The sequence below is a fragment of the Lutra lutra genome, chromosome 4 (assembly GCF_902655055.1).
Source record: "Lutra lutra chromosome 4, mLutLut1.2, whole genome shotgun sequence".
In the NCBI taxonomy this organism is placed as follows: Eukaryota; Metazoa; Chordata; class Mammalia; order Carnivora; family Mustelidae; genus Lutra; species Lutra lutra.
The window spans coordinates 5,033,603-5,047,665 of record NC_062281.1 but is presented as its reverse complement, the minus strand read 5'-3'; the positions used below and the strand labels follow the sequence as shown (position 1 = coordinate 5,047,665).

The following is a 14,063-nucleotide window of genomic DNA, read 5'->3' as shown; positions in this document are numbered from 1 at the left end:
AGCCAGAAGGACATGTGTATGGTGTCATTGGAAGTGAGTGAGGGTGGGCACGTGTGGCCCTGGGCTTCCCTCCAGATGGAGGGTCGGGTCTGTCCTACGAGCTAACCTGGGAGAAGGATGTGAACGCAGGGGGTTGCCAGACCCCTGCTTCTGAGAGGACACTCCCCTACTGATGTGAAGGATGGGACTCCCCTACTGATGTGAAGGATGGGACTCCTCTCCTGAAAGAGAGTCCCGCATGGCAGCTGACCCCTCACACCTCTGCCCTGTCGCTCTGGACTCCAGCACGGCCTCCATCAGTCTGTCCAGTGTGCCGGAGGTCTGGCTCTCCCTCCTCAAGCCTCTCAGTCATTCTGTTCCCTGTCTGGGGTTCCCTGCCACCCACCTTCACCAGGTCAACCCTGACTTGGCCCTGGGCATAGTCATCCTGTCTTGCAGAGGCCTCTCCTGACCCCACGCATCTGCAGAGCGGGCTGGGTGTCCTCCCCTGAGCACACTCTGATCCCTACCCCTGGGTGGTGCCAACCTCCTTCACCTTCCCGTTTGACCAGACTGCAAGCTGCTCAGTCTGACCCGTACATCCCTGGCACAGCGGGCCCTCCATACAGATTTGCTGAGTAAATGAATGAATGAATGAACTTCCTCGCCAAAGCCCTCCTTCAGCACAAGGCTGCCTCTCCTTTGGGCTCTTTGAGGGCAGGCATGTGCCTTGGATCCCTGAGCTCCCACCCGGCATGACGGGAAGTTGCTCGGCAAACACCAGTGGACCATGGGCACCAGCAGGAGCCCCCACTCTCTCCAGCCACCGCCCGGGCTCAGAGCACTCCAGCGCCTCAACCTGCCATCGAGGTCTGAGTTTGATCCCCAGGGGACTTTTGGTTCCCAGCTACTTCTTGGCTATATTTGGCTTGTGAACAACAGATTCCAGTGAATCTTAGGAGGACCAGTCTTTAACTACTTCCGAGAAACTGAACAACCATAAAGACAAAAAAACAAAAATGATGCTAAGAATGAAAACATACTAGACATTATCTTGGCAGGCATTTTGTTTATAATTTTTATAATAAATAATATAATGTCCCTGTTTTACATTATATATATTTATGTATGTATATATATATATATATATTAGATATCTATATACTTCATTAGAAAGAGACATAAAAAAGCCTTTTCAAATGAGGCATGACACGCAACACTGGACACTCTTATTTACAGTATAGATATGTACTTTCTACACAAGAGAATAGATGCTCGGAGGCCAGAGAGGGTTTACAAAGACAGCAGATCACCCCTGTAAAAAAAGGGGTGCACCATGCACCTGGACGTTTATTGCCATGAGTTCTCACTATGTCCAGACAGCATATTGAAGTTAAAAATGGCATCTGGGTACTGGGAAAGACGATGGTTATTGGATTCATCCTGGCTCCGGAACCACACTACATGGTCTTGCGAGTGACCAGGGAAGGACACACTTTGCTGATGGGTATCGAAAACACAAAATGAAATGCTCTCATCGGAGGGGCAGGGCTCCTTACGGGCCCTAAAGGAAAACCTGCTATAAACATATGGTCCAGCACGGAGTGTGAACACGTGTCTAGACCAGGAAACACAGCCATGTGGGCTCTACTACAGGAACTGATTCCACCTCTGTTATCCTGTGGTTTGGTGCTGTTTGTGAGGAACCCAGTCTTTGTCTAGCGGGAACTTGGAAAAATACCCACAGAACTTACTGATCCCATACAGGTGAAGCCTAGGACATAACGAGAGTTCACAGGAGACCCCCAGGGGAACCCTTGCTCCACTGTCTGTGAGTCTGCCTTCGTGGCTCATTCAAATCTACCCCTACCTTCTTTCATGAGAAACCCACAGGTTTCTGTCCTACGAAACTGCCTTCCAGGACTGGTTTCTTGTGGTCTGCGTGTGTTTGGCAAAGTCATGCTGTTAACATGGGAGGACTACAATTCTCAGATAAGCCAAGATTTACTGGGTTTTAGGACCATGGCACTAGCAACCAAAGGTCACGGTCCAGGCGCCCGGACCAGGAATCTGGTCGCAGAGGACTTTCTGAAACACATGAGAAGGTAGTTTTGCAGAAACAGGAGCTTCTGCTTCTGGAAGATGGGTCTCCTGTGTTAGTCATCCCTCCTGTCCTGGTCCGTGCCATCCTTTGTGTGACCAGGTGATTCTCTAGGCTTCCTTTAGGCCAAGAGTGGACTCAGTCTTTGGGACCCTATCAAATATCCTGGCCATTTTCAAAACGTCCCTTAAGTGACTTACCAGTAACAGTTTAAGCTGGGTCCTCAATCGGGCTGTCCTCCTCTCTAATCTCATTGTTGTCCCTGCTATTTATTGTTGTTATTATTTTTTTTAATCAATGGTGACCTCTCCTAGCCCTTTATTTTCCTAAGGCAAGAAGACATTTCTAGTAAAAGATATCCAGCACCTTCTTCGAGCTCCCCTGAGGTTTCATCCAGCACTCCTCCATTTAGAGGTCTGTCCTTCCACGGAGAGGAGAAGCCGCTGGCCATGTTAATGGTTGTGTTTGTATCTGTATATATTTTTTTTTTTTGCAATTGCATCAAATGCTAACATAGCATTTCTTTGGAAGAATATCAGCAGGAGCTTCACGCCTGTCTGTCCATCTGTCTCAGTGCCTCTCTTTGCTACGCTTAATCTGAGTGTGTTTTCCCCGATTACAGACAGAGATGGAAGCATTCACAAAAATAATCTGTGGGCCTGGGCTCTGCAGAGACAGTCTGGAGGGGCAGGTGAGGCAGCGAAGCTCACCACCTTCCCTCTAGCTGCTTTTCTCCATCACAGAACTGCATTTTCCAAGAGCATCGCCTTTCTGCCCCCGTACCTTACGTCACCCCATCTGCTGCTGTCCATGAACTAGGACTCAAGTCCGTAAAGCATTCCTTTGCCCCTGGTGGTGGAAACATGGGAGAATGACCATGTGGGCATCACGCTGTCTTGAACAAGCGGCACGTTGGAATCGATTACGGGTTGTATCTACAGGAATATATGCCCCACTTCTGCACGGAGGTTCACCTGAGTTCTGAAATGCTTGTATGCACAGGATTGAATCAGAATGATAAAGCTATGAGCTAGGAACATACCGGGCACATCTAGGGAGATAGGAGCAGACTCGGTGAGCCAGCGGAGGGAGAAAAAGGTGGGCTCACCAACTCCGAGGATTCTGCTTCTTTATTTTGTCATATTTCTCCTAGAAAGCATCTTGAAAGACTCTCCAGGAGGCCGGACAGCTTTGGACAACCTCTTGTCTGGTGACACTACCGTGGACGGGTTCAGCTTCCCCAAATCTCCAAGATGGAAGCACCTGGAACGGCCGGTCCCCACCCCACCCTCCTGGCCTCGGGGCCCTGCAGTGGCTGGGGGCTGCGAGGGACGTCTCCGCTAGAGCGTTCAGGGGTCGCAAAGCCTCCGCAGGCGGCCCCGGCCACTACTTGAAGTAGCTGAGCCCCGCCACCAGGAAGAACTTCTCCAGGAAGAGCTCGGAGTCCAGCACGGCGATGTGGGCGGCCCGGCCGATCAGGGCATTGGCAGTGTTGGGCAGCGCGTGGAACACGTTGTGCCGGACTAGGGTGCAGTCCTTGGCGTCCACCAGGGGACGCAGGAGGTTGTCGATCATCTCCGCATACACCGGCCCTGGGGGAGGGAGGAGCAAGTGACCTGGGGCAGAAGGGGGCCGTGGGATCCCAAGGAAACGAGGAGAGCCCGGGGTGTGCGGCACGGACCGTCCCGTGTGCCCTCGTAGGCACTGGCCAGCTCACAGAGTGTGCTTTCTTAAATCAGAAACTCGGGAAAAACAATAATAATAATAGTAATAATAATAATAAAATGCGGCTTACCTGTGTGTCTGTCTTTGAGGGCAGTTTTACACATTTCGATCCTGGCTGAATGAAATGGCACGTAGCGATCTTGGGGAGAAGCCACCAGCACGACGTTTTTGAAATACTGCAGACCTGCAAGGAGCCAAGAGGGTGCCTGTTGCCCGGTCCCCCCAAGACCCACACACGGAGCACAGAGAGGGGGAAGGCGGGAAGACCCGCCGCCTGAGACACTGGCCCCAGCCCTGCAGCGTCTGCTCTCAGAGAGCAGGGGCAGCTGTGTTCTCCTTGGCCACGGAAGCTGAAGAGACATGGGGCAAGCACTTCTCTACAGGGGAGGGAGCGGCATGCAGAGGACAAAGGGGACTTTCTGGGGGAGCAGCTCTAAGGAGCCCATAAGGAATGAAGAGAGGACTCTGCTCCTCCTTCTCCACAATGGGGACGACTCCTGACTGCAGGGCTCCTCCTGTCCCCGCTGGACGACAGTGGCCTGCAGCTGGAGACGGAGGGGCTGGACCGCACGGCGTGTTCCTGCGTCCTCAGACCCAGCCCAGGCCTGCAGACAGACCCTGCAGAGTGCTCCCTAGGCCATCTGCCCGCACGGCCTTCAGCCCATGCCCCTGTACCGCGGTGGGACCTCCAGCCTCCCAAGACCACCTGCGGGGGTCCAGCCTGCCTCCGAGACAGGACCATGAAGACCAGCCCCTCGTCCTACTCTGCGGGGTCGCCCCAGCTCCCAAGATCTCTGTGGTGACCACACTGCTCTCCAGCTTCCACCTCTCCTCGTGGGGGGATCCTGAAAGCTCAACTTTGCACAGAGACGCACTGGGTAAGGACTCGCCTGGGGTCTCACATTCAGAGAGAGGCAGAGATGTCAGCCGGGAAGGTGTTCACCAGGTGATGGGAGAGGGTGACGTGGGACAGAGGCTCGACCCTCAGACCACTGCTGTGCTCTGCTCATCCCCACAACACAGGCAGGGTCTCCAACACCTGTGTGCACTTCCCAACACAGTGTGGGTGAAGGTGTGACTTCATTCCTGCCCTGGAAGGACCCCTGCCTCGCCCCGTACTGTTAACTTAAATGGCCTGGGCTCAGCTGCTCTTTATGTGGGTGGGTCTGTACCTGGGGAGGAGCCGTGAGTAGGCACGTAGGCCCGGGAAGTGTGATTAGGGCATCAAAAACTTATCAGGAAGCAGAGGCCACAGTGCATGTGTGGAGATAACCTCAATGCACACCTTGGGGCATCTAAGACGCCCTTCTTGGGAGCGGCTGAGTTCGTGGGTAGCTAGCGGCCTCCCTTGTTTGCTGAAGATTCTGTGCTCCCTCTACCTCCTGACTCTACCCTTCCCTGCATGCATTGGCACAAGAGGGTAGTGTTTGGGTCTCAGGGCCGGACCTCCAGCTTACACCGTGACCACAGCAGCATGCCGTGGAGGAAGGCACTCGCCTGTTTTCTGGCTTAGTTGGTAGAGGAAACATTTGCGCAGATCAGCATTATCCCTGAAGGTCAGCTGCAGAAGGGACCCAGATTTCTTTAATTTCTGCATGAGCCACAAGCCTAGAAAGACCAAAATGAAACAGAACAAAAATCAATAATGAAACCTAAAGAGAGCAAAAATAACTGGAGAGAGATCAACGTGAAACTGTGATTTTTAGCCAATTTTAAAATAAGAGAGTAGTAGGCACTTGGGCAAACTTTGGGGAAGTCAGAGGAAAATTCTTACGTATTTGTGGCAGGGATATAAAATCATCCTGCAAAACGATACAGCGACGGGGGTCAGGAGCATGACACTTCGCGCCCTTTGACCCATTTGACCTCCTCCCACAAATCTGAAGAAGCATCCCAAATAGCCATACAGATGAATGCTCCTTACAGATGCACGCAGCGCAGAGAGAACCCGAAAGCACCTTCCACTTCACAGTCCGTCCCTGACCCTCGTTAAGCCGGCACCTACACTGACGGGCGTCGCGTTCCCGCGACAAAATGAGTGTGACAAAAATGCAAGGAAATGAATACGATGCTGTTCTTTTCGTCATGTTGCAAGATTATAAATATGAAAAAGTTAGATGTGGTTTTAGTCATGCTTCTGTCCAACGATGGCTTCCCTGGTCTGTGAGGACAGAGAGAAGGGCAAAGGGACGACCTTCCACGTGCTACAGTTAACACTTCAGTTAATGTCCTTCAAATAACATAAAGGCAGACGAACAGACCTGACCCGCTCTGTGGGGAAGGCAAGCAGCCCAGTGTCCCTCAGTGTCCCCCAGCAGTGCAGGAGGCTGGGAGACGGGCGGGGAGTGGGAGCGTACTGGACCTTCCCAGAGGCCGCCTAATGGGTTGTGGGCAATCGGGGACCGTTGAAGGAGTATGTTAGGAATATGATTTAAGAAACTAGCTGTGAGGGGCACCTGGGTGGCTCAGTGGGTTAAAGCCTCTGCCTTTGGCTCAGGTCATGATCCCAGGGTCCTGGGATCAAGCCCCGCATCAGGCTCTCTGCTCAGCAGGGAGCCTGCTTCCTCCTCTCTCTCTGCCTGCCTCTCTGCCTACCTGTGATCTCTGTCTGTCAAATAAATAAATAAAATCTTTAAAAAAAAAAAAAAAAGAAAGAAACTAGCTGTGATTACACAAGACCCGACGCCCTCCTTGGGCTGCCATCTGCCAGCCGTGGGGCTCCCAAGGACACTAGCACGTCATGGGAGGCCCTCCATCATCAGGCTTTGGCTGAGAGTTTCACGGTCACCTCCTGTCCCTCTAGCTCAGCCTGTATTCCTGTCACAAAGAGCCACCTGTCGCCTGTTTCCATGTTATTATACATACTATTTCCTGCTGCACAAAAAGCTTGTCCCCCCAGTCACTGCCTTGGAAATTCTGCTCATTGTCCAAGATGCGTTGAGACTTGCTCTTTTACTCTCCACGGTGTCCCTAACCTGTTAGAGGAAACTTGGAGAGCCTCAAGGCTGTGGGCCGTGTCATTCCATTCTGGTAAGAAGTATAGAATCTGGCTGTGGTCGGCCTCCCGTATGTTTTAGTCAACTTCCTTCCTTCTCCTGCTTCATCCTCAACGATTCTGACACACACACACACACACACACACACACACACAACATGCATATTTTAGACATGCATATGCACACATATACATAGAGATCAGAAATGTATCCATACATATACACAAGCAGACATACATACACACATTAGCTCTATTTTAAAAATAAAGAAACTAAGGGACTCGTTTGTGGCTCAGTTGCTAAGCATGTGCCTTTGGCTCAGGTCACGAACCCGGGGTCCTGGGACCAAGCCCTGCATCGGGGTCCCTGCTCGGCGTGAACACTACTTCTCTTTCTCCCAGTCCCCCTTCTTGTGTTCCCTCTCTCCCTGTGTCTCTTTCTGTCAAATAAATAAATAAAATCCTTGGGAAAAGAAAAAAAAAAAAAAAACTTTAAAAAAATAAGGAAACTAAGTCACACAGAGATGAAAATGTCTTGGCCAGAGTCGTCCCCAAGTGTCTGGTTGAGAACTCAGCCGCAGGCTTGCAGTGGCAGCGACGTGGTTCCGAGCCCTTTGCTACAGGCTGAGCGGAGGAGCCCCCCGGAAGCAGGGAGTGGAGGGCCGGGTCCCCGGACACGGAATCTGCCGGCCCCTGGGGCTCGCACCTCCGGCCTCCAGGCTGTGAGGATACACGTCTGTGGTCTGTAAGTCATACAGTCCGTGGTGATTCGTTACAGCAGCCCGAGCAGACCGAGACACCCCGGCTCCCCGCTCCCCACTCCAGTGCCCGCTCGGTCCTGTCCAGCCAGGAGCCCAGGGCATCACCTTTCTGTTCGCAGACGAGATCTCAGAGCCTCCAAAGCCACCAGATTCCGTCCAGAAGAGCCTCCCCTGGGCTACCATCTTCCCGTGCCCCGAGTGGACTGTGAGGAGGGGTGGGCTCAGCAGAGTCTCACCTGCTCACCTGTACTAACCAGCGTGCTGTTGTTGTACAGGGTCCCCAGGTGAGGCCCAGACAGAGACAGGAACGTGTGGAGTTTGTTGAGGTAATACCGGAACCGCGGCCGTGTGAGGACCGACCGGATGATGATGTTGCCAAGGGAATGGCCGATGAAGCTGTCAGGACAGAACTGCACGTGAGTGTGGCCGTGGTGGGCCAGCTGCTGTGCTGGGGGCGCGAGGGGTCCCGCCATCCCCCACCCCGACTCGGGGGCTCTGGCCAAGAGAATGGGGGCTGCCAGCCCACCTTCCCTGGGCTTCCAGCCTCTGGCCACAGTGAGCTTGGGATGGGGACCTCGGGCATGAGGCCTCTGCTGCCCAGTGTGGTCCGAAGAGAAGTGCGGGCGTGTGGCTGGGCTCCATTAGGAAATGAACCCCGACCGTGCCCTGTGTCTTGTCTCCGGCCGCCGGGGGGTCCTGGCCTTCACAGGATGAAACCCCACTTCCTTGGTCTGGCTGATGAGGCTGCTGGGGACCTGACTTCTGACTCGCTCTGTGATTTGATGCATCACCCATCATCATTCCAAGTGTATGGAGTGGCCTGCTGCTGGCCCGCACCCTTGGTCGCCCCTCCTGCACCCCAGCTCCAGTCGCACCGTGACTCACACATCTGAGGACCCAACACGGCATAATTTTCTAACTGAATACCTGTTTATGGAAACCCTATCCCTTGAGAGGTCCGTAGCTCTGCTCACAGTGAGCCCAGAACAGGCCGAGAAAGGAAATGAACGTTCATCTATGAAATGGCTTTACCCAGATTTCCGCCCCATCTCTACAAGCCTCTGTCTTCTCATTTGTGAAATAAAGAACGGATATTTTATCTCTGGGGCCTCAAAGGACTGATGTACGTGGACCCACCACTGTGTCCACAGACCATAAGTGCACAGAAAACACAAGCCATTGCCCCTTGCCTTAACCAAGAAACATTTCGGCCGAGCTCATTTTGGAGTGGAAGGACCGAACAAGTATGGACTGGAGGCCTCTCCTGGGGCAGGTAATGCAGTCCGCTATTCCCCACCCGATGCCAGTGCTCGCCCCGCCTGGCAGGCAGGAAAATGGAGGCTCAGAGGTTTAGAAAGCCAGAGACATGTGGCACGGTAGAGTCAGCCCTCGGACACGTGAGAGTTAGAACAGCCGTTCAAACCTAGAATTGTGTTGTAGTCCAGTTCCCTTTCTGCTGAGCTGGGAAATGCCTCTGCTCCCCCACTCCCTTCTGCTCTGAAAGTCGTCTACTTCAGTAAGTCACAAGTTAGCTTATGAAGGTGGTAGACAGAAGGCAGCATGCCGAACTTGTCTACGGCCAACACCCAGAAATGCCTCCCCTTTTCCCCCAGCATTAACTACCTGTGGTTTCCTTTTACCTAATTCGGGATATGGAGAGGTTGTACAACTGGATGTGCTGAATGATTTCATCTAACAACCGATCCGTCATGGTATCAAAATCTGCAAACGTGTCCATCTGGAAGAAGAGAGAGGGGCTGGATATTGGGTGGGGTCACAGCAAGGCCAGGCTCTGCAGGAGCCCGCCTTCTTCCATGGTGCCGCATTCTGGAGCACGCCTAAGCCTGACGTTGGGGTAACGGGTGGGGGTTCAGCACCGAGGACGGGGCCCCTAGATCGGGGCTCTCAGGAAGAGACTCAGGATGCCAAGGGACCCTCAGTCAGGAGGCTGGCTGGAAACAGATGGGAGAAGCTGGCGGACAACAGCAGGCACACGGCACCGACGGACACATCATCAGTCTCCAGGGACTGCATCTGTCTGCTGCCCGCTGGCCTCATGGTACCAAGAGGAACCAGGCTCTAAGGGTGAGCCTGTGCCCCCAGGACTCACACCCAAACCCGCCTGGCCCCGGAAGCCTGCTTTCTTCCCAGCACAGCCTGGGGACTGCGCTACCAGGCCATGTCTAGAGCAGGGTGCGAAGCCCTCCAAAGTGACTCCGCAGGGACGATCAGAGGATACGCGCAGAAAAGGAAGAGGAGAAATGGCGGACATGAATTTGAAAACCTGAAAGGGCAGACCTGAGGAAGACACACTAGATTGGTGGCCAAACTTTTGGAAACTGATGGGAACCACAGGAAGAGAGACTTGAGGCCAACACAAAACACACTTTGTCATCACTGGAGTTGTCCTTCAGTGTCACGGGCTACATGGAACTGTGCTGAATGCCAAGCCACAAAGGAGGACGAGGGGTTTCGTGAGTATTTGTCAGGCGAGTGGTGAGGGAGCCTGTGGTGTGTTGTCACCTGCCACTCTATCGCCCTAGAGGCACCGCAGGAATGGAGCGTTGTGATCACTTTTCCAGTGTCTATGGAGTAAGAGAGTTCAGTGCTCGCCGGCCGGCAGGCGAGCTCTCCTGCTCACGGGACCTGTGCCTGGGGCTGCTCTTCCCAGTGCGAGCCTGTCTCCTCCCGAGTCCTGCAGCCTACTCCACACCAGCGTCAGGCTTAAACTGTTTACAACACGCTGCTGTGTTCGTGACGCTCCAGCCTCTCAGGCCCCGTCTCCTCAGCTACATCCTGTGAATTGCGCATGAATCATCGAATCAACAGTAGTGATTATAAGGCCTGAGTTGACCTTGATGGGCAATATTCCGGAAGACACAGTAGGCTTAAAAATCGTGCCAAGAACTGCCCAGCCAGGGTGATTTTAAAAGGGTGTAGTGGAAATCCACATGTCTATGAGCTTTACAACTTTTAGGCATTGACGACATGTCGTGGGACATAATCCTTCCTGAGTGACCAGCTCCCCCACCCACCCCGGCCACCATCTCACTCCTTCTGTCTGGACCTGGTCCGGTAGTCCCTATGGAACCCCACTGAAATCCCTCTGCCACCGGAGCTGCATCACAGGGGCTAGGTTAGCCTGTGACCATCCCCTTCACCCCGCAGAGACCCACAGACACCTGAATCTCGTATGATCCCAGCTGTCATCTGCCCTAGCACCCTGGCCACCTGACCCACGTGTCCCCATTTCTTACTCATTCTTTCCCCTCCCAAAGGAAATGATGATCTTCCCGGACCACCCAGTGCTCCTTGGCAGGGTGCCCTTCTACGGGAGTGTCCACAGATCATCGGGGGGGATTTTAGGAGGTTCTTCCAGACACGACTCAGCGATCCTCTCAGTCCTGATGTGTCTGTTTGTTTTTGTCATACCTGGTTCTTTTCGGACATTAGGAAGTCCAGCTTTCCTCCAGGAAGCCCCAGTTCAATGAAAGTCTTTACCAGGCGGAGGTCGGCACTGTTCCCTAAAAACGACACATCACCCCACCCCAGACCCGTAGTTACTCATATCAGAAAGGACACACAAGGGATTTAAGTCCCCCTCTTCTCCCATCCACCCATCTTCCCCTTTTTATTAAGCAGATAACAAAAACAGTGAAAACGGGCTCATCCTAGTGGTCCCAGGCTCCTCCTGTCCCCCCCCCCCCGACACAAGGTCAGGCCTTTGGAGCAGTCCTACCTCCGTGGACTTCCTCCCTGAGCTGCAAACACAGGGCTCATGAACATTGCACGCAGAGCACTGCTGGAAGCACACTGCATCCTCCCCGTCCACAGCCCACTGTGTTCAGTGAGGCTGCTCTGCACAGGACGCCCCAGCGGGGGCTGATGTGGCACAACCTACATGTCCCCGCTTCCTCCAAAGACCAGCAGCATCATCCACAGGCAGCAGGCACGTCCCCCGGAGGGCCAGGCAGGACGCGGTTGGGGGTGAGTGAGTGAGCATGGCCCTTAGGAACCAAGGTCATGGCTGTGCCAGCTGCGTGGACGCCACCCGCCCCACCGTGACCACAGGACCGAGCAATCACAGCTCAAGATTCTGAGGCCCCTGCTGAGGGCAGCGGACCCTTTAGCACCCACAGCAAAGATCACGTGAAGGACACTATAATGAGCTTCAGAGTCAATGATTTTTCAGTGTAGATTTCATGCAATTGGTTGGCTGGCCGTATTGTACTGAATTTTTCACCTATGCCTCAGAGGGATCCCTGCAGAGTCGAAAGTTAGAAGCTAGTTAGTCTGTGGCGGGGCACCTGGGTGGCTCCGTCATTAGGCATCTGCCTTCGGCTCAGGTCGTGATCTCAGGGTCCTGGGATCGAGCCCCGCATCGGGCTCTCTGCTCAGTAGGGAGACTGCTTCTCCCTCCTCCTCTCCCCCTGCTTGTGTTCCCTCTCTCACTATCTCTCTCTGTCAAATAAATAAATAAAATCTTTTAAAAAAAGAGAGAGAGAAGCTCGTCAGTGGATAGGGGACCTACCTTTCCCTATAACCAGAGTTTCAAAGTAGGTAGTAAACTGTGAGTAATATAGTTTACTAATATCTCATATCCTTCTTCATGGAACTACCAACTTGAAGGATGGTGGGAGCACCACATGGCACCGGGGAGAGCTACAGGTATGGGAGGGTATCCCTAACCACTAGGGATGACCCAGTATCCCCACACGCTCCCTATGATGATGGCCGGCAGAGCGGAGGACCAAACCCATGGGGTCACAGTCACGAAATGCTCATGTTCTTTTAGGGAGGTTCCTATTTTGTGTTATTAAGTGAAATTTGATTCACACTGTTCATTTCTGACGACAAAATTGGGCTCTTTGGTCTTGTTGTGGTTCTTATGTAAAGTGACCTACTGATATTCCAGGACCTGGACTTAAAAGAAAAGCAGTAGGGTTTATATTTCGCCTAAGGAGTGTAAATAAGGGATGATAACGGCCGCTCTCCTTCAGCTCCTAAGAGAGACAGACTCTCCGCAACTTGGAAATAGGATTTGATGTTACACTGAGAACATCTTGCAAGGACACAGACCTCCGGCCTTTGGTGCATCATGAAGAAGTATGTGGATATTCCTAACACTTCACAACTTCTGCAGTTGTCTGCTGATATAAGTAGGTCCTTGCCACTGAAATTCAACAAATGGGTCCTGTACAACTCTGTAGCATCTGGACCTCTGTGACCCTGAATCAGAGAAGCAGCCATCAAGAGAGGCCTATGCGTGGTCTTGGCTGTGTTTTCGATGCCTGTAGGACCAGGCAAGAACGCCGTAATGGACAGTGCCAGTTTCTGACCCTGCACAAACACTGAGGAAGCTGCTGTGCCTTCATCCCCTCCCTCTCCCACACGCAGCATGGGCGAAAAATAAGTCTGTGGCCTGACAAGATGTCTCATCTTAACGAAGAGGCTGAGAGCCTTTCTCATTTTGATTTAGTGTCAGATAAGTACGACGGACATCCGGTCATGTGTGATGTGAAGCTAAGTCGTCCGTAACACCTGTGCTACAAGGGCATCATGAGGAGGAGTGAGAAAGTCATTCTCTGTCTTTGTTGCAGTCTTTCCGATGGCAAGTCCCAATGAGAAACAGGATGTTCTCAGGGGCGCCCGGGTGGCTCAGCCAGTTGGGCATCCAACTCTTGGTTTCAGCGCCAAGACCTCCAGGTTGTGAGATGGTGGTTCCCACCGGGCCCCGTGCTCGGCATGGGGTCTGCTTGAAATTCTTTCCCTCTGCCCCTCCCCATGTGTGCTCGCTCTCTCACTCTCTGTCCCTCATAAATAAATAAACGTTAAACAAACCAACAAAACCCCACAAGATGTCTTCAGTAGCTTCTTACTTTTTAAGAGAGAAAAGTGATTCTCAAGCCCAGTCTTCTGACGATGGGGCCAAACTTCAGTAAGATTATTTTCCTATCGTTGTAATCATTTTTAATATTACTCTTCATGTGTGCCAACTGGTTCTAGTATTTCACTTGTGATGGTGATTTGAAGTTTCTTCTTTTTTTTTTAACAAATATATTCAAAAAGTATGCCAATTTCAATACAGATTTTGAAATCCCAGTACAGCGTACCTGGGTGGAGTAAAATTAGGGAAAGGGATGTGAAGAGCGGGGACTTGGGAAGCAGTAACGTTGATGCTGAGCAGGAGAGCCCACCAGGGGACCTGGGGTGACCAGACACAGTGATGTAGGTTGGCATGAATCCCTGGGGAAGGTGTGGATGTAATCCAGGAAGGAAAGGCTGGGAGATGATAGTGGGGAGGCTCAGAACACAGGAGCTTTCTAAGACAGAAGTTTATTCTATTTTCTGAGAGCTCTAAAGAAAGATTTTTGGTAATGGACTGGCACGACCAGATCTGGTAAGATTTCTAAAAAGATGACTCAACAGCGATGGGGATGGTGCTTTGGACAGAGGACAAGATGAATTTGTTGGCATAAGGCAGAATGAAACCATGGGCTCT

At 52.5% G+C, this 14,063-nt stretch overlaps 1 protein-coding gene across 4 annotated transcripts in view; it reads right to left on the bottom strand.

Moving 5' to 3' along the window:
* Positions 1-2,499: 2,499 nt before the first annotated feature.
* FAM135B (family with sequence similarity 135 member B) overlaps positions 2,500-14,063 on the bottom strand; it is a 272,589-nt gene continuing 261,025 nt past the window's right edge. For all 4 annotated transcript variants that reach the window (XM_047728395.1, XM_047728397.1, XM_047728398.1 and 1 more), the window contains 6 exons: positions 10,994-11,085; positions 9,202-9,299; positions 7,806-7,957; positions 5,303-5,413; positions 3,876-3,989; positions 2,500-3,672 (listed from right to left, as the gene is read on the bottom strand). In XM_047728395.1, the coding sequence (XP_047584351.1) occupies positions 3,467-3,672; positions 3,876-3,989; positions 5,303-5,413; positions 7,806-7,957; positions 9,202-9,299; positions 10,994-11,085 (773 nt within the window). In that variant the 3' untranslated portion in view covers positions 2,500-3,466. The remainder of the gene's footprint in view (positions 3,673-3,875; positions 3,990-5,302; positions 5,414-7,805; positions 7,958-9,201; positions 9,300-10,993; positions 11,086-14,063) is intronic.